This window comes from Rhinoderma darwinii, unplaced genomic scaffold (assembly GCF_050947455.1).
Source record: "Rhinoderma darwinii isolate aRhiDar2 unplaced genomic scaffold, aRhiDar2.hap1 Scaffold_648, whole genome shotgun sequence".
Classification (NCBI taxonomy): Eukaryota; Metazoa; Chordata; class Amphibia; order Anura; family Rhinodermatidae; genus Rhinoderma; species Rhinoderma darwinii.
Window position 1 is genome coordinate 89914 of NW_027464204.1, and position 19913 is coordinate 109826.

Here is a 19913-nt window from a genome sequence, read left to right on the forward strand (position 1 = left end):
TACCGTTTTTGTGGGTGTCAAAACCCGCCGCGGCCGGACGTCAGCCCAACATCAGGTAAATATTAAACGCACTGCAAACACGGCGTATTGTTGGTGGCGTTTTCTCCTTTTGTCCTGCGTATTTTGGGTCAGTGGCGTTTGTTTTTTTAGAACACGCTGCAAGGGGGTCGGTGTATCGTTTTTTCCAGGCGTTTTCCCATAGGCTTATTTATAGGGAAAAAAAATAGACCTGAAAAAATCCTGTCAAAACGTGACTAGAAAAAAAAAATGAGACACCTAAAAACCGCACATGAAAGACGTACGAGCCCCAAAGAACGCCGCACACCGTGACTGAAGAACGCCAGCCTTTAAGCGAGTTGCGACCAATTTATCGTGCGCGGTGATAACATGTTTGCCGTCATGCAGCGTAATGTGTTTTATGACGTAACGGAGAAATCCTGTCCGCTAGGTCGAAGCTTCTGATTGGCCGAGAGGTTCGAATGCATTAACATTGCGCTTCATTTTGGGCCCCTGATTGGCACTTCGAGCGCCCCCAGTGGACATGAGGGGAAACTTTCCGACACGCGCACCACGACTCCTGCTCACAAGTTCCTCATATTCTGAGGTATTTCTTAAGCCATTATTATGAAGTAACAGTTCTATAGACGTCTCTATCGTGTCCGCCATACTCCCCACATACACACAACCGCCGCTCCCGCCATCTACACAGACGCTGCGACCACGAACATTCCTTCTCCTTCAGGTTATTCTTATTACGTCACCGCCAAACTCGCCCCGCCCTCCCGTGACGTCACTGCCGCCCTCTCCCTTCTCTTTGGCCCTGGGCGGAACCACTAGACGTTTGATTGACGTTTCTCTGGACCAATAGAACGCCGCAGTTCCTGGTTCCCCGGAGAACTGGGCGCAGGAGGGGGCGGGACCGGTACGTTCTCCGTGTGACATGGCGGCGGCTCCTAGCACCGGGTGAGTGAGAACGGACCCCGGCGTGACGTCACCTTCTATTCCTGGACGTTAGCGGAGCATGCCGGGAAGCGGCTGTACCTGACAACATCTAAAACGTAATGATACGTCCTATGGAGTCGGTGTATGGCTGGCTGTGCTGTAATAAGCTTATAATAGTTCAGTGCTGCACGTTGTATATTATTTGCTGTGGTTACAAGCAGTGACTGCCGTGTGTTGTATCTATATACGTGTAATCGCTGCGCTCACCTACAGCACGGTGCCTGTATACAGCTGCATACCTATATGTACGTCCCATAGTGTCCGCTCTAATTATAGTGTCCGCTCTAATAACCTTATAATGTGTCAATATGTAGAATGTGGAGGTTATACACCTAGAATCTGTGGATCAGATGATATGATTACTCACGTGCCGGATTAGTGGAAGTTGCAGATTATTGGAAATGTAAATACTCCCCCGTGGCCGTAGTAATCTGAATGTGAGCGGATGATCGTGCGGCCCGATGTCGCCACTTGTCGCCTCTCCTGTGCCTCCTGATAATCTAGAATTGGAAATATTTTTAGATTATGGATTATCAGATTTTTCCGGATTATTGGACTTGCGTTGGGGCCGATTCTCTGGCATCGTTGCATTTTTGGGGTTTATAAAGATCGCGGTCCGGTCGCTTTTTTTTCTCTCGACATACACGATGTGGACAAAAGTATTGGGACAGCTCCACATTACACCTACCGGAGCGTTTATGACCTCCCGTATATAAATCCCAACACGTTAATATGGAGCTGGTCCCCCCTTTTGCAGTAAAACATTTTTCACTCGGCTTTCCATAAGATTTTGGGGTACGTCTGGGAATTTTTGACCATTCATCCAGTAGATCATTTGTGAGGTCAGACACTGATGTTGGGGGAGGGGGCCGGGCTCGTAATCTCCGTTCTAGTTCATCTCAAAGGTGTTGGATGGGGTTGAGGTCAGGACTCTGTGCGGCAAGTCAAGTTCTTCCAACCCAAACCCAGCCAACCAATCACCCAACCAGCCATGTCTATATGGACCTTGTGCACTGGGAGTCGTCAGGAGGAACAGAAAAGGCCGAACTCCAAACTGTTCCCACAAAGTTGGAAGCAACAATTGTCCTAAATTAAGATTTCCCTTCACTGGACCCACGGGGCAGAGGACAACCCCTGAATTTATCAAACCCGGACTCGTCCGCCAGATAGAGAAGCGTCACTCCACAGAACACGTCAGATAGAGAAGCGTCACTCCACAGAACACGTCAGATAGAGAAGCGTCACTCCACAGAACACGTTTCCGCTGCTCCAGAGTCCAGTGCCGGCGGCTTTACACCCCTCCATCTGACGCTTGGCATTGTGCTGGGTGATGTAAGGCTGGCATGCAGCTGCCCCCAGGCCATGAAGCTCCCGGGCACAGTTTTTGTGTGGATGTTAATACCAGGGGAGGTCTGTACTCTGCAGTTAAAGAGTCAGCAGAGTGTTGGCGACTTTTCTGCACTTGCTCCTCAGCACTCGCTGAGCCTAGTCCCGCTTCTACACCTGATTGGTTTGCTCCAATGTGTCCTCTGTGAACCAAACAGACATCTCTCCAGACTGATACAGTTTACCTGAACTGATACATTGTAACAAAATCTCAGCGCAGAAGAGATTTGTTTTCTGCGGATGCATTTCGCAGAGTCTAAGCTGGACACAATTGTAACAAACGCTCAGCTGCGAGTAGTATTAGGTCAGGATAGGTTTTCAGCTTCTGAATGGAAACAAAAACGTTGACTGACTGCAAACAGAGATCTTGACAATGGTGAGAAAATGAAACCGTCTCTAAAAAAAATCACTACAGGACTTTTCGGTGGAGTCACTCATTATAGAGCCGTAGGACTGGTGGGGAATATAGATATGCATTACTATCCTTGCATGCTGGGAGTTGTAGTCTCACAACACCCAGAAAGCCACAGGTTGCAGCCCCCTACTGGAGGTTAGATGTACTGCTCTCCCTATACTCTTCTTGTGTACTGTGGGTGACGTTAGTCCTGAATTTAAAGGGGAACTCCACAATTTTATTCATTAGGGGTCTATAAGCTCGGACCGCCACCAATTCCAACAACAAACCGCAATATTTCTATGACCGCACTAAATCCTACTCTCTACAGGATCCTGCAAGTCTCTACTGGACTCAAGGTTTTGGTCAAGGAAGGGAAGACCTTGCAGGAGGCCGCTCGATTACTTTGGTCTAGTAACTCTTCCTACTTCTCTTTCTTGCAGATAGTGCAGAGCGTAGAGCCTGAGGATCGGAGCCCAGAGACCCCGGGCAGTGAGGTAAGGCCATAGCTCATCACAAGTGCTTTTTGCAGCATGCTGGAAAGCATATCCTTCCTGCTGTAATCTATTTTTCTGATACAGAGCTCCAAACCCCCTGCACAGAGTCACATTATAGAATTCTGTCTGCCTTCCTCCACTAGAGGGATTTTAAAGGGGTTGTCCAGGATTAGAAAAACATGGCTGCCGTCTTCCATGGGTTGTGTCTGGTGTTGCAGCGCCATTAAAGTAATTGGTGCCAAGCCTGCAATACCACATACAATCTGTGGACAGGTGTGGTGCTGTTTTTGGAATATCACAGCAATTCTTTTTTGTAATTATGGACTGCCCCTTTTACAGCACACTGTAATATTATTATTAAGTTCAGTGTATTAACCCCTTAACGACCGCCAATACGCCTTTTCACGGCGCTGTGACATAAGCCCGGCACGGGTGTCCTGTGTCGGCTAAAGCAGTTGTTGGGCGGTCTGAAGACAGCCGGAACCCTGCACTAACGGGCGGGATGGATATCAACATCGATCTCACCCGTTTAACCCCTTAGATGCGGCGCTCCACAGCGAGCACCGCATCCAAGTGGTTTTGGAGGGGGGGGTGCTCCCTCTCTCACCCCACCGGCACCCTGCAATTGGAATCGCAGGGTGCCGATGGCTTCTATGGCAGCCGGGGGCCTAACAAAGGCCGCCAGGTCTGCCTGTAGTGGATGCCTGCTCGGCCTGACCTAGCGGGTGCCTGTCAGTTCTACACTGCCGGAATAATATGCTGCAATACTTGTGTGTATTGCAGTGTATTATAACAGCGATCAGAAGATAGCATAGTCAAGTGGGACTAAAAATAAAGTTATCAAAAAGTGTAACCCGTTAGTGACCGTCAATACGCCTTTTCACGGCGGCCACTAACGGGCTTTATTCTGATGCATAAGCCTTTTTACGGCGCTGCATCAGAATAAACAGAGCAGGAAGCCGTTAAATCTCCCTGCTCTCGGCTGCCAGTCATAGCCGGGGGCTGGGGGCGTCCCTGCTCTGCCGGGTGAGATCGATATTAGTATCGATCTCACCCGTTTAACCCCTCAGATGCGGTGCGCAATAGCGTGCGACGCATCTGAGTGGTTTTGGAGAGAGAGAGGGAGCTCCCTCTCATCCTACTGACACCCGGCGATAAGATCGCCGAGTGTCTGTCTCTAATGGTAGCCGGGGGCCTAATAAAGGCCCCCAGGTCTGCCTTGAGCGAATGCCTGCTAGATCATGCCGGAGGCCTAGCAGATGTCTGTCCGTTTTACACGGACAGGCAGTAATACACTGCAATACAGAAGTATTGCAGTGTATTATAAATGCGATCGGAGGATCACATATTACAGTCCCCTAGTGGGACTAGTAAAAAAGTGAAAAAAAAGTTTAATAAAGTTAATTTTAAAAAAAAATTTGAAAAAACTATTTTCCCCTTACAAAAATGCTTTACTATTAAAAAACCCAAATAAAGTAAGAAAGTTACGCATATTTGGTATCACCGCGTCCGTAACGACCCCGACTATAAATCTATTACATTATTTAACCCGCACGGTGAACGCCGTAAAAAATAAAATAAAAAACAATGGAAAAATTGCTGTTTTCTGTGAATCCTGCCTCCAAAAAAATTTGATAAAAAGAGATCAAAAAGTGGCATCTACTCCAAAATGGTACCAATAAAACTACAAGTCTTCCCGCAAAAAAAAAAGCCCTCGTACAACCGCATCAGCGAAAAAATAAAACAATTGCAGCTCTTAAAACCTGGCGACACAAAAACAAATAATTTTGAAAGTGTTTTTACTGTGTAAAAGTAGTAAAACATACAAAATCTATACAAATTTGGTATCGCCACAATCGTAATGTCCCACTGAATAAAGTTATGTTATTTATACCACACGGTAAACGGCGTAAATCTAAAACGCAAAAAAGCGTGGCAAATTTTTTTTCCCCATTACCTCCCCCCAAAAAAGTCAATAAAAGTTAATCAATAAATTATATGTACCCCAAAATGGTGCGATTAAAAAAAAATACAACTTGTCCCGCAAAAAACAAGACCTTATACAGCTACTTCCACGCAAAAATAAAAAAGTTATAGCTCTTGGAATGTGACGATGGAAAACGTAAAAAAAATAGCTTGGTCATTAAAGGGTTAAATGTTTGCAAAAAGCCTCCCCCATATTAGAGGCCGAAGGCAGAGGGCACCCCGGGCAGCAGATGTGGGATCCTTTCATATCTATTGATGGCTAAAAGGGAACTCCTCTTAATAAATTTGGCGCATCTTGGGTTGTCCATGCGCCAGAAATTAAAATCTACTCCTGCTATAAACAGACGAAGATTTGCACCCCTCCGGTGTCATGCTCCGCCCCTCCGGTGTCATGCTCCGCCCCCTTAAGCCCTGCGCTATTGTATCAGTTGCGCCCAGAATATCCCCTTAAAATTTGCATGCTTTATTATGACATACAGACATTATCGAGAGGTGGGGTCCCCCTTCTACTAGTGTTTCTGATCTGGCAGACTTCGCACAATCATTATTGTGTGCAACATGTGGCTCTCCAATTGTGGAGGTACTGCATCTCCCAGCATGCCCGAGGCTTGCTGGGAGTTGTAGTTTCACTATAGTTGGAGACCAGTGACCTATGATTAGCACCGGCTTGCACAGAAGACACCTTCGTGCACTTGGACCCTATATATTTGCTATGTCAGACCCCATTGGATGATTGTGTGCGGGTCCCTTTAAGCCGTCTGTGGTTGTCAGTCTCGCTGCCGTTCCCCCATCTCTCCACCTCCCACTTTCTGTCCTTGTTTTATGACTCCCTTCTCCTGCCCATCTGCTGCAGTATTGTTACACCAAATGGCATAAACGCGTTCTTCCCTGTGTGAGATGTGAAGCTCGATGCGGGGAGGAGGAGAGAGCAGGCGGAGAAGCTGATTTCTGGGGCAGAGCAGGAGATCTGCCCGCCGCTCGCTCTCTAAACCGCGCTCGTTTGTTTCCAGAGTCCCAATGAAGCGCTCTCATACACCTCCGGGGAACATCGCCAATGGTGCCCTGCGCTCCCTGTCCCAAGAGCTTGGCAAAGGAAGCGCGGTCATGTTGTCGGCAGCCGTCCTGGAGCTGCCCAGTCCTGGCGGGAGGGGACTGGTTCACCAAGATGGACCCAGGGGATCGCAGAGTGAAGCCCCATCTACAGAGGGTAAATCTGGAGGGACCGTCAAAGTCTATCTACCCAACCAGCAGAGGACAGTGGTGAGTCTTATGTGGATTGATATATGTGGTATGGATATAATCGAGATAGATAGATAGATATGAGAGAGATAGATAGATATGAGAGAGATAGATAGATATGAGAGAGATAGATAGATAGATAGATAGATAGATAGATATGAGATAGATAGATAGATATGAGATAGATAGATAGATATGAGATAGATAGATAGATATGAGATAGATAGATAGATATGAGATAGATAGATAGATATGAGATAGATAGATAGATATGAGATAGATAGATAGATATGAGATAGATAGATAGATATGAGATAGATAGATAGATATGAGATAGATAGATAGATATGAGATAGATAGATAGATATGAGATAGATATGAGATAGATAGATAGATGAGATAGATAGATAGATATGAGATAGATAGATAGATATGAGATAGATAGATAGATATGAGATAGATATGAGATAGATAGATAGATAGATATGAGATAGATAGATATGAGATAGATAGATATGAGATAGATAGATATGAGATAGATAGATATGAGATAGATAGATATGAGATAGATAGATATGAGATAGATAGATATGAGATAGATAGATATGAGATAGATAGATATGAGATAGATAGATATGAGATAGATAGATATGAGATAGATAGATATGAGATAGATAGATATGAGATAGATAGATAGATAGATAGATAGACATGATATAGATAGATATGAGATAGATAGATAGATAGATATGAGAGATAGATATGAGATAGATAGATATGAGATAGATATGAGATAGATAGATAGATAGATATGAGAGATAGATAGATAGATAGATAGATATGAGAGATAGATATGAGATAGATATATATGAGATAGATGTGAGATAGATAGGAGAGATGGATATGGGATTGACAGCTGCAGGTGGGGTGTAATTTGGTGCACATATTGGTATATTTCATGATTGTAGTGTCCAGTTTATAATTTCATTGTTTCTAGGTGAATGTTCGGCCCGGGATGACCGTCTACGACTCCCTGGATAAGGCGCTGAAAGTGCGCGGTCTGAACCAGCAGTGCTGCGCGGTTTATCGTCTCTTGCACGGGTACGAGGGGAGGGGAGATGGGGGGGTTGCAGATGTAGGACATTCAGTGCACTGAGCTGATTGTTTGATAATGGCTGTGACTATAAGGCTATGTTCACACGGAGTATTTTGCCGAGTTTTTTGACGCGGTCACCGCGTCGCAAAACTCGGCAAAAACGGCCTGAGAACGCCTCCCATATCTTCGGGCGCTTCCGCCTCTGACCTCCCATTGACTTCAATGGGAGGCAGAGAAAGCGTATATCGCACTGTTTTATGCCCGCGGCGCTCAATGGCCGTGGGCGAAAAACGGCGCGAAAATCGGCGTGCAGGGAGAGGAAAATCTGCCTCAAACTTCCAAACGGAATTTTGGGGCAGATATTCCTCTCCCAAAATACTCCGTGTGAACATAGCCTTAAGAGGAAGGATGCAGCAGAGCCAAGTTTGTTGTTTAGCAGAGGAATGGCTGACGTTGGATGCGCTTTACATACTGAAGGGGTAAATGACAGATTTGGCTCTGCTACATGTAGGTAGAGAGATTCCGCATTGATTAGATTCCTGTGTGATGTCTCTATAAGCGTTCGGTAACCATATGGGCTGGTATCACTCGGCACAGTCTTCCCTGCATGTCGGCAGCTTGGCATTACCATCTCTCACACTTCTCTCCCACTACGGGTGTTCCTTGGATGCGATTCTGTAGCGCCATACTGCAGCAGACTTACCTTCATCTGTTTCCTTCAAGACTCCATCGCCAGCAGAGAATAAGCCTTGTAAATAAGCACAGCATTGCTGACAGGAAGAACTTTCATGGGGATGCAGCTTCAAGGGTTGTCACTTGTACCTAGGGATAGATGGCTGAAAATGACAACCAGTTGGTGCGCCATCTTGTGGTACTCAACGGTTGTCATTTCCCTTCCCCCGCACGCTCTGATCCTTTCTGCCACTATTCCCACCGCAGACGTAAAACCCTCACAGACTGGGAGACGGACATCACGCCGCTGGTGGGGGAGGAGCTGATGGTGGAAGTTCTGGCCGACGTCCCTCTGTCCATGCACAATTTTGTAAGTATCCCCCCCCCCCTCTCTCTCTCTAAACCGCTGCCGCCTCTTCTTTCGGTCTATTCATTTTCCCACAATCCCTTGCTGCAGGTGCGGAAGACCCATTTTAACCTGGCGTTCTGCGACTTCTGCCTCAAGTTCCTGTTTCACGGTTTTCGCTGTCAGACCTGCGGGTACAAGTTTCACCAGCACTGCAGCAGTAAAGTGCCCACCGCCTGCGTGGACATAACCAAGCTGCCAAAGTAAGTGGCCCCGTCCGCTGACAACCAGTCCTAAAGGGGCGCTCCGCTCTAAATTGAAGATAATCATGGCATAATGAAGAGCTCCGAAACGTTCTAATACGCTTTGTTTCAACTCTTAACCGTTATAAATACCTCTGCTTTTTGTCAGTGAATGGGAACATTCTTGTTTTTATCCAGAGGCTGAAAACCTTCCCTGGGTTCAGTTTTGCTCATACAGGGGCAGGGCTTGTTAACAAAAAAAAGAACTCTGATACACTGTAACAAGCCCTGCAGCTGTTAAGCAGAAACACGATCAGGAAGGGGTTTAACCCCCTGGCGACATATCATGTACGTGGCAAACTTCAAGGGGAAGTGTACAGCGGGCTGAGTGCGCTCCATACTGAGCCGATGTCGGCTGTATGTTACAGCGGACACCACACTGCGAAGGGCAAAATCGAAGATCACTTCAATGCCGCCCGTTTAACCACTTAGATGCCGCGGTCAGTAGAGACCGCGGCACCCAAGCCTTTTTTCCTGATACAGAGCTCTAAATCCCTGCATAGCCATAGTCACATGATAACATTCTGACTCTGCAGCCACCACTAGAGGGAGCTCACTGCACACAGATTCATTATTAAATTCATTGGGAGCTGTAGAAATTTGTATGCAATGAGCTCCCCCTAGTGGTGGCTGCAGGCAGCTGGAATTTTATGTGGCTGTTCAGGTGATTTGGATCTGTGTAACAGAAAAACAAAGCTCCCTCCGACTGCTATAACGATTCTACTAAGACATTAATCAGGACAGAATTTGGACCTAGTTAGAAAAAGTCTGCAGAGTCGGGCACATAGATATCACTCATGCCAGCCACACAGGATTCAGATCTCATGCTCTCCCCGCTGCCAGCGCCCGGCTCCCTAATGCTTCTTGTTTGCTTGTCGTCCTCTAGACCAGTAACCAGTTATCCGGATTATTCAATGTATTACGATCATTCCCCTGGCATTATCCATGAACCCTACACCCCACAGCCATCCAGGTAATGAGACGCTTTGTCTGCACCTCCATAACGTCCTCTTCAGGTCTGTGCCATTCTCTGTTCATGTTCGTGGTTCCCACCCCATTCCATGTCTCCCTCCAGCAGCTCCCGGACACAGCACCCTGGAGCTGCCTCCTTTTCATTCCCCGATGAAGGGCAACCCCTGCAACGGCATCGCTCCACCTCCACCCCCAACGTTCATATTGACAGCACCACTGGTCCCGTGGATAACAGCATTATTGAGGTACCCTGTCGGGCAGAAAGTGTCTGCTATTACTAGGTCACCAGAGCAGAGATGAAATATAGACCAGGCTGTATGCTATACAGGGGGTTTACAAAGGCGCATGAGTGTAGACCAGTGGGCATGGTACGGATATATGGGTCTGCATGATTGGCGGGGTCTATTTTGAAATAGTGAATTATGACAGGTCAACCTAACTAGATCCGATGCAAAGAGCTCTGGAGGATTCGATTACATGTAATACTACATTTCTCCTGTAGTGGCCACTGCAGGAGATATGTGTGCTAGCCTATGGTTTCCTCCAGCCGATCGTTGAAGGTTTCATCAGACATAAATTTAGAGAAGGTTATCTGTTGTGAATCAATTCCCCTTTAAACGTGGGCTGAACTAATGGGTAATGTATTGGTCAGGCTTCTTTGTAGGAGTCACACAAGAGGCATAATGCGACAAGAGAACCCCCTCTGCTATGTGGGGTGGTGCCGCCATATCTGCTCCCATGACATGATATTTCCCGGCCCCCCCCCGGGTGGCGCTGTGCTGCGACGAGTACCCTGTAGTATGCATTACTGTATATAGGTAGGTCTAGGGGAGGTCGGGAGTATTGGCCAATGAGACCCTAGACACCGGTCGGCCATATACATCCATTTTCAGATGTCATTGTCCTTCTTCTCCCGATTCTTTATTACTTATAGGAAGCCGTCCAGGACAGAGGTGATATCCTATTAGAACATTATTATATTTGAGTATGATGCGTATAGCGGAGGTCTGTAGTAGCCGCCGCTCCCGACCCGGATGTAATGTAAGATCATTCATTGTAACCGTTTTCTTCTTTGTCAGGAGGCATTGAGGAACGCCGCCATCTCTCGTGAGTTATATATAATACAGATCCGTCTTCTTCTGCCCCCTGCTGCTTACTGTCTGTACTACATGTCGCCCCTAGTCCCCTGTATCGATCTCTCTGTGCCACTTATCCCGGCATCTCCATCACCGCCACCTATGAATAACATTACATTTTGTGGTGTTTTTTTCAGCCAAGGATAGAACCCCCAAAACGGTCACCCCTGTTGGCAGTAAGTCTCCGCAAGCAAAGTCGCCTGTGGAGGCCCCAAGAGATAGAAGGACCTCGTCTTCTGATGATAAGAAGAAAGTGGTGAGTGATTGGGATTTGTGGTTGGCATCTGTCATTAGAACAGAACTCCGAATAGAGAGGACACACCCAACATGCCCCCTGAAAACGAGTGGGCTCCAAAACGCGAGGGCCACTAAACCTTGATCCGTAATGTGGAGAGGGCGCAGTGCGGACGCTGTACTGCCCCATAGACTTGATCTCCGCGAGCTGAGCATACCTTAAAGGGGTATTCTACTTTTATACATTTGTAGAATTGGGAAACTGGATACTGATTTTTAGGGTAATATGACGTAGAACATGTCCCGGGACATAAACACAGCGCCGGTCACATGACCTGCATGTGTCACGTGACCCGGCATGTTACCTACCATGACCCTGTTCCGTTCACGCTCTTCTAGAAGCAGCTGGGTTACCGGGACTCCAGCTACTACTGGGAGGTCAACTCCAGCGAGGTGGTGATAATGAAACGCATCGGCACAGGATCCTTTGGCACGGTGTACAGAGGCAAGTGGCACGGGGACGTGGCTGTCAAGATCCTCAAAGTGACCAATCCCACTGCAGAACAAATTCAAGCCTTCAAGAACGAAATGCAAGTTCTCAGGTGAGCGCCGGACCTGCCCAGGAGACTCCTCACTTATAACATTTCACCACCAGTCTAACTACCCCCCCCTCCCCCATACAGGAAAACGCGTCACGTCAACATCCTACTCTTCATGGGATTTATGACCAAACCCAACTTTGCAATAATCACCCAGTGGTGCGAGGGCAGCAGCCTTTACCGCCATTTGCACGTCATTGAGACCCGATTTGACGTTTTCCAGCTGATTGACATCGCACGGCAAACAGCGCAGGGGATGGAGTGAGTAATAAACTTATCAGTGGGGTCCGGATAGTTTTTAGAACATATTCTGCCCCCCTTTTAAGGGTCGTATAGATCCAGGCAATAAAACTGGAGCTTCCCTATAACCATCACTGCACGAGACTGTGAATGGCAATGTTATTAGCAGATGCATCGCCACCTGGTGGCCAGTTCCATCTATTGCAGATTTTAAAACTTGCTTTACGGTCCAGTGCTGGTTTGGGAAGGACATAGGATATTTGTCTATTTCCTGTCGCGACAAAATTCTCAGTCTTTGCCTTTTCCGCCGTCTTTGTCTCGCTCACTCATTTTGGTGTTTTTCTTTTTTTATATAGCTACCTCCATGCAAAGAATATCATACATCGTGATCTGAAATCCAACAGTATCCTCCCACATCATGTACAATGTTCTGCTTGGCTGCTTTTTTCTTAATGGAACAGGGAAAAACAGTGAATCTCTGGAACGTGGTGGTCACGGCCGTTGGACCCTCTCCGATCACAAAGTATAGGAATATCCTAGCGATATGACATCACTTTGTGTGGTAGGAATAATCCTTTAAAGGGGTTCTCCACTATGGACAATCCCTTTTATGTTAGAAGGGTCACAGATGTTAAGCTGATCACATGATCTCTCCTCATCGATCAGCTATAATCTGTGGGGGAAACTGGCAGGTGTGCAATTCCCCTACAGCACCTCCACAGGGGAAATGATGCATTACACAGTTCTCCTTGAAATCAATGGGCTGTCTTTACTGTACACAGATGTTCTAGGTTCTCAAGACCGAGAGATTCACTTTGTAGCGGCCCTAAAGTCTTGTTGAGGGTCCTGAATAGGGGACACCCCCCCCCCCCTCGTGACTCAAAATTCTCTAATAGGGTCTTTTTATACAGGGTTATAGACCCTGTATATGCTGCGTAGCTGCCACTAAGAAGTTTGCATTGGTTCCTCCTTAACGGAGTGTTAAGACATCTTCCTTCACGAGGGGCTCACCGTGAAGATTGGCGATTTTGGGTTGGCCACAGTGAAGACGAGGTGGAGCGGATCCCACCAGGTGGAGCAGCCTAGTGGTTCCATCCTATGGATGGTGAGTTCTTCAGTCCACTTTGTGGCTTTGTAGAATATCTTCTGCTGCTGATCATTTTCTCGGTCTCTTGTGCAGGCCCCGGAGGTGATAAGAATGCAGGAAAATAGTCCGTACAGCTTCCAGTCCGACGTCTACGCCTACGGGGTGGTGTTGTACGAGCTCGTAGCCGCATTATTACCTTATGCAAATATCAACAACAGAGACCAGGTGAAGAGCAGAGGCTGCTGATACTTGTAGTCCTTCTCAAAAAAAAAAAAACACCCTAGTGCCATGGTTCCATTATCCTAGGTACTTGGCACAATGGGAAGTTTTTAAAAAATCCTATATCATTTGTTTTTCCCCTGTACAGATCATTTTCATGGTCGGCCGTGGATACCTCAGTCCTGACCTCAGCAAAGTCTCGAACATTTGCCCCAAAGCCATGAAAAGGCTTCTAGTAAATTGCCTAAAATTCAAGAGGGACGAGAGGCCGCTGTTCCCACAGGTGAGCTTAAGACTGGCACCCCCTAACAGCTGAACTCCTATAATGCAGAGTTGGGGGGGGGGGTGGTGGCGCGTCAGTTTTTCCTACATGTGATGACTGTACAGTACCTGGTGTAAAGGCTGAACAAGCAGGGAATGCTGGGAGATTTCAGCTCTGATGCCAGCAGAATTGGCATTGATGATCTGGAGTATAATAAAGCCTGTAACTCAGGATCAGTACAAGATATGTAATGTATGTGCACGGTGCCTCCACTAGCAGAATAGTGAGTGCAGCTCTGGAGTATAATACAGGATGTAACTGAGGATCATTACAGGATAAGTAATGTATGTACACAGTGACTCCACCAGCAGAATAGTGAGTGCAGCTCTGGAGTAGAATACAGGATGTAACTCAGGATCAGTACAGGATAAGTAATGTAATGTATGTACACAGTGACTCCACCAGCAGAATAGTGAGTGCAGCTCTGGAGTATAATACAGGATGTAACTCAGGATCAGTACAAGATATGTAATGTATGTGCACGGTGCCTCCACTAGCAGAATAGTGAGTGCAGCTCTGGAGTATAATACAGGATGTAACTGAGGATCATTACAGGATAAGTAATGTATGTACACAGTGACTCCACCAGCAGAATAGTGAGTGCAGCTCTGGAGTAGAATACAGGATGTAACTCAGGATCAGTACAGGATAAGTAATGTAATGTATGTACACAGTGACTCCACCAGCAGAATAGTGAGTGCAGCTCTGGAGTATAATACAGGATGTAACTCAGGATCAGTACAAGATATGTAATGTATGTGCACGGTGCCTCCACTAGCAGAATAGTGAGTGCAGCTCTGGAGTATAATACAGGATGTAACTGAGGATCATTACAGGATAAGTAATGTATGTACACAGTGACTCCACCAGCAGAATAGTGAGTGCAGCTCTGGAGTAGAATACAGGATGTAACTCAGGATCAGTACAGGATAAGTAATGTAATGTATGTACACAGTGACTCCACCAGCAGAATAGTGAGTTCAGCTCTGGAGTATAATACAGGATGTAACTCCGGATCAGTACAGGATAAGCAATGTATGTACACAGTGACTCCACCAGCAGAATAGTGAGTGCAGCTCTGGAGTGTAATACAGGATGTAACTCAGGATCAGTACAGGATAAATAATGTAATGTATGTACACAGTGACTCCACCAGCTGAATAGTGAGTGTAGCTCTGGAGTATAATACAGGATGTAACTCCGGATCAGTACAGGATAAGTAATGTAATGTATGTACACAGTGACTCCACCAGCAGAATAGTGAGTGCAGCTCTGGAGTATAATACAGGATGTAACTGAGGATCATTACAGGATAAGTAATGTATGTACACAGTGACTCCACCAGCAGAATAGTGAGTGCAGCTCTGGAGTAGAATACAGGATGTAACTCAGGATCAGTACAGGATAAGTAATGTAATGTATGTACACAGTGACTCCACCAGCAGAATAGTGAGTTCAGCTCTGGAGTATAATACAGGATGTAACTCCGGATCAGTACAGGATAAGCAATGTATGTACACAGTGACTCCACCAGCAGAATAGTGAGTGCAGCTCTGGAGTGTAATACAGGATGTAACTCAGGATCAGTACAGGATAAATAATGTAATGTATGTACACAGTGACTCCACCAGCTGAATAGTGAGTGTAGCTCTGGAGTATAATACAGGATGTAACTCCGGATCAGTACAGGATAAGTAATGTAATGTATGTACACAGTGACTCCACCAGCAGAATAGTGAGTGCAGCTCTGGAGTATAATACAGGATGTAACTCAGGATCAGTACAGGATAAGTAATGTAATGTATGTACACAGGGACTCCACCAGCAGAATAGTGAGTGCAGCTCCAGAGTATAATACAGATGTAACTCAGGATCAGTACAGGATAAGTAATGTAATGTATGTACACAGTGACTCCACCAGCAGAATAGTGAGTGCAGCTCTGGAGTATAATACAGGATGTAACTCAGGATCAGTACAAGATATGTAATGTATGTGCACGGTGCCTCCACTAGCAGAATAGTGAGTGCAGCTCTGGAGTATAATACAGGATGTAACTGAGGATCATTACAGGATAAGTAATGTATGTACACAGTGACTCCACCAGCAGAATAGTGAGTGCAGCTCTGGAGTAGAATACAGGATGTAACTCAGGATCAGTACAGGATAAGTAATGTAATGTATGTACACAGTGACTCCACCAGCAGAATAGTGAGTGCAGCTCTGGAGTATAATACAGGATGTAACTCAGGATCAGTACAAGATATGTAATGTATGTGCACGGTGCCTCCACTAGCAGAATAGTGAGTGCAGCTCTGGAGTATAATACAGGATGTAACTGAGGATCATTACAGGATAAGTAATGTATGTACACAGTGACTCCACCAGCAGAATAGTGAGTGCAGCTCTGGAGTAGAATACAGGATGTAACTCAGGATCAGTACAGGATAAGTAATGTAATGTATGTACACAGTGACTCCACCAGCAGAATAGTGAGTGCAGCTCTGGAGTATAATACAGGATGTAACTCCGGATCAGTACAGGATAAGCAATGTATGTACACAGTGACTCCACCAGCAGAATAGTGAGTGCAGCTCTGGAGTGTAATACAGGATGTAACTCCGGATCAGTACAGGATAAGTAATGTAATGTATGTACACAGTGACTCCACCAGCAGAATAGTGAGTGCAGCTCTGGAGTATAATACAGGATGTAACTCCGGATCAGTACAGGATAAGTAATGTAATGTATGTACACAGTGACTCCACCAGCAGAATAGTGAGTGCAGCTCTGCAGTATAATACAGGATGTAACTCAGGATCAGTACAGGATAAGTAATGTAATGTATGTACACAGGGACTCCACCAGCAGAATAGTGAGTGCAGCTCCAGAGTATAATACAGATGTAACTCCGGATCAGTACAGGAGAAGTAATGTAATGTATGTACACAGTGACTCCACCAGCAGAATAGTAAGCGCAGCTCTGGAGTATAATACATGATATAACTCAGGATCAGTACAGGATAAGTAATGTAATGTATGTACACAGTGACTCCACCAGCAGAATAGTGAGTGCAGCTCTGCAGTATAATACAGGATATAACTCAGGATCAGTACAGGATAAGTAATGTATGTACACAGTGACTCCACCAGCAGAATAGTGAGTGCAGCTCTGGGGTATAATACATGATGTAACTCAGGATCAGTACAGGATAAGTAATGTAATGTATGTACACAGTGACTCCACCAGCAGAATAGTGAGTGCAGCTCTGGAGTATAATACATGATGCAACTCCGGATCAGTACAGGATAAGTAATGTAATGTATATACCCAGTGACTCCACCAGCAGAATAGTGAGTGCAGCTCTGGAGTATAATACATGATGTAACTCAGGATCAGTACAGGATAAGTAATGTAATGTATGTACACAGTGACTCCACCAGCAGAATAGAGAGTGCAGCTCTGGAGTATAATACAGGATGTAACTCAGGATCAGTACAGGATAAGTAATGTAATGTATATACACAGCGACTCCACCAGCAGAATAGTGAGTGCAGCTCTGGAGTATAATACAGGATAAGTACATTGGTCATAGACTTTTTAAACTTTTCCTTATTTCTACTTATTTCTCTCTTTTAGATCCTCTCCTCTATTGAGCTGCTGCAGCGAGCACTCCCAAAATTAGAGCGCAGTGCATCTGAACCTTCGCTTCATCGAGCGGTCAACTCTGAGGACCTTAACCCTTTCCTGATAAACACCCTGCGCCTCGTGCCTCAATGAGCAGACCGCCTGCAGCGTCCTATCAATTTCCCCAAGGTGGCATCAGGGCACTCAGTCTGCTTCCTGTGCAGTGTCTCCTTCCTGGTACATTCTGCTTCTTTGCTTGACTCTTCCTCCATGCTGCTTCTTATCCGTGTCGTTGCCCAGTCGTCTTTAAGAATACTGGGTGAGCCGGCCCCTGCTCCCATGATGAACACATCCACAAGGATTTGGATAATGTGTGTCATGGAGATAACAGCCACAAGCAGCTACAACGTAGAAACCATACTGTAACAGGAGGCCCATGCAAACATGGAGGTGATTTTTCATTATTGACTGGAGCTCTACTTTCAAGCATCCCAAGATGTTTTGTGACTGATGCTCAATGGAATATGGAGGAATTGAATACGAGGAGTCTTATTTGTTCGCCATGATGGGATGTCTATTCTCACCGCCATTTTTACTGTTATTGAAGGTGATCGGTGACGTGTAGGCGCACTCACCAGAATTGTGACATCACATGACTTCGAAACAATGAAATTAACACTGCAAATTTTCTATTAACGAATCAGTATACGATGCCCCTCCCCCTGCGCCTATATGGCTTAGCCGATCGCCAGGCCCCGCCTCTTGCCGCCGAATCAAAGTTGCATTTACTGTGCAGAGACTTGCGAGCCGCGAATCTAAAAGGGGAAGATATTTATTTCTACACGTGCCTGATTCCTTCTGAAGAGGTTTTTATTTTTCGTAAATGGGGAGAGAATAGTTTGTAAAATCAAATTAAGGTGTTTTTTTTTTTTTTTTTTCTAGAATCAATCTTGCTTTGTCTTGTTAGGTTGCCCCTCTTCTCGTGTGAGGAGGGGGTTAAATGGAGCCTGGTCATGCTTGAGAACCCGTAAATTAAACTGTAAGGTGAGGGAAGTGAACACAAATCTGAAATCCATTTGAATATAAGGATGTGTAATATATATATAGTTTTAAATAAAATAAGTTTGGTGTAAAAAAAAAAAAAAATTGCGTTTGGAGTTTTTTTCTCTCTCTATATATATATATAATATATATATATATATATAGTGTATATAATTTTATTACCTAGCTCTCTTTATATACAACCGGTTTTCCATGGTCATCAGGTCATTGACCTTCGATACCCAGAGTGACCTCGGAGGAGACCTCTGCTGGTTCCGCAATGTTATACACATCTCAGCCGCAGCAACTCGAGGTCTCAGAATTGGGATTGGAATCTCGCGGTGATGTAGAAGGAACAGCGCAGGGCCCATTTGCATTCTCAAATCCGTAATTGTGCGGATAACCCTGGTAACGGTCTCCCAAAATGGCGTCAGAAGCCCACAAGACCAGATAGTACGCAAAAACGTGCCCACCTCGGAGTCACATCTCCAACCCATGGATGATGCGTCCGGGAATCAAGCGGGTAGGAACACGATCCCAACGTGATAAGAGATTATAATTAGATTCCCGAAATCTGGAACTAATGGAGGTCTTGTGCGTAAGGGTAAAGATTCTGGAACGCTGATCAGGGGAGAGCGCTATATCGAAGTCCGCGGGACGTCGGAGGTGTTGAGAAGTTTGTCGGTGACAAGTTGTGGTGCAGGAATTCTGTCCCCGGGCACAGTTTCAGAAACAGTCTTATCCCTAACGTTGGAGTTTCTTTTGGGGAGAGTGGATAAGAAGTGTTTGGGTTGGAGAGTCCTCCAGCCTCCCAGAGCACAAGGCTCCAAGATTGAGGAGCGCTCCTCAGAAGAGGGTCAGTGCCGAAACGCGTGGTTCTAAGTTTATCGACCGTAACTCTGGATCGTCGATTCCAGGAGGGAAAGCTGGATTTCCTAAAAAAAAGGATAGAAGGGGAAAAAAGCAAATGCGATTTTGCAGAAGGTTCGCGGCAACAGTCTAGAGTGGGGCCTATAGCGGGGTGGAGACGTAAGGAGCGCGTTTGGGATCTGTCCAGCAAGGGAAGAGCTTTCAGTGGAATACCCGTGATTTGCACAGGGCATGTCTGCACCAGTCCAGCATTCTAGTAATGAGAGGATCTATAATAGGAGACCTATCCCGCCTCGATCCCTAGGTCTGCATAAGAGCCTATGTTTGAGGAGTGGTGGTTTCCCCTCTCCAAATAAAGGAGTTTTGAATGGATACGATGGCGTTAAAGAAGGCTGGTTGGATTGTGTGGAAAAGATACAGGACGCGGGGTAAAACATTCATTTTAATGATGGAGCATCGTCCAAACCACGTGAATGCTCACTTTGCCCATCTATCCAGGTCCACCTTAATGTTCTGAAGGAGAGGTGCAAAGTTAAGGCGTAGCAGCGGATCGGCAGGTAGTTGTACACCCAAATATTTAATAGAGCGTGACGCCCACTGACGCCCAACGCATCTCGTAAAGACTGGACTGTGAGATTTTGAATAGT

General features: G+C 45.9%; 2 protein-coding genes across 14 annotated transcripts in view; one reads left to right on the plus strand and one right to left on the minus strand.

Annotated features, from left to right (window-relative positions):
• The window catches only part of ZNF618 (zinc finger protein 618), an 88628-nt gene extending 87864 nt beyond the window's left edge, over positions 1-764 (minus strand). For 10 of the 11 annotated variants that reach the window (XM_075849046.1, XM_075849038.1, XM_075849045.1 and 7 more), the window contains exon 1: positions 680-764. The gene's annotated coding sequence lies outside the window, so the exon portion shown is untranslated. Of the gene's footprint in view, positions 1-3; positions 171-679 lie in introns of those variants that run through there. The other variant, XM_075849037.1, reaches the window with a different exon arrangement.
• A 124-nt stretch (positions 765-888) lies between these two features.
• ARAF (A-Raf proto-oncogene, serine/threonine kinase) lies at positions 889-18074 on the plus strand. 3 transcript variants are annotated; one of them, XM_075849052.1, is made up of 17 exons: positions 889-963; positions 3226-3279; positions 6276-6525; positions 7502-7605; positions 8540-8642; positions 8730-8881; positions 9807-9893; positions 9996-10137; positions 10972-10999; positions 11166-11284; positions 11662-11864; positions 11946-12122; positions 12458-12504; positions 13088-13206; positions 13282-13413; positions 13556-13690; positions 17368-18074. In XM_075849052.1, the coding sequence occupies exons 3-17, from the start codon at positions 6283-6285 to the stop codon at positions 17506-17508; spliced, it is 1932 nt and encodes a 643-aa protein (XP_075705167.1). In that variant the 5' UTR covers positions 889-963; positions 3226-3279; positions 6276-6282; the 3' UTR covers positions 17509-18074. The 3 variants fall into 3 exon arrangements, with proteins under 3 accessions (XP_075705167.1, XP_075705166.1, XP_075705168.1); XM_075849051.1 differs by having other exon boundaries at positions 900-1058; XM_075849053.1 differs by having other exon boundaries at positions 900-1058; positions 9999-10137.
• The last annotated feature ends 1839 nt before the right edge of the window (positions 18075-19913 follow it).

Bases quoted from the DNA above. Each gene is read 5' to 3' on its own strand.
- ARAF (XM_075849052.1), top strand. From the start codon at position 6,283: ATGAAGCGCTCTCATACACCTCCGGGGAACATCGCCAATGGTGCCCTG. The intron at 7,606-8,539 runs GTACGAGGGGAG...TTCCCACCGCAG, and splicing joins GTTTATCGTCTCTTGCACGG to ACGTAAAACCCTCACAGACT. The intron at 13,414-13,555 runs GTGAAGAGCAGA...TCCCCTGTACAG, and splicing joins ATATCAACAACAGAGACCAG to ATCATTTTCATGGTCGGCCG.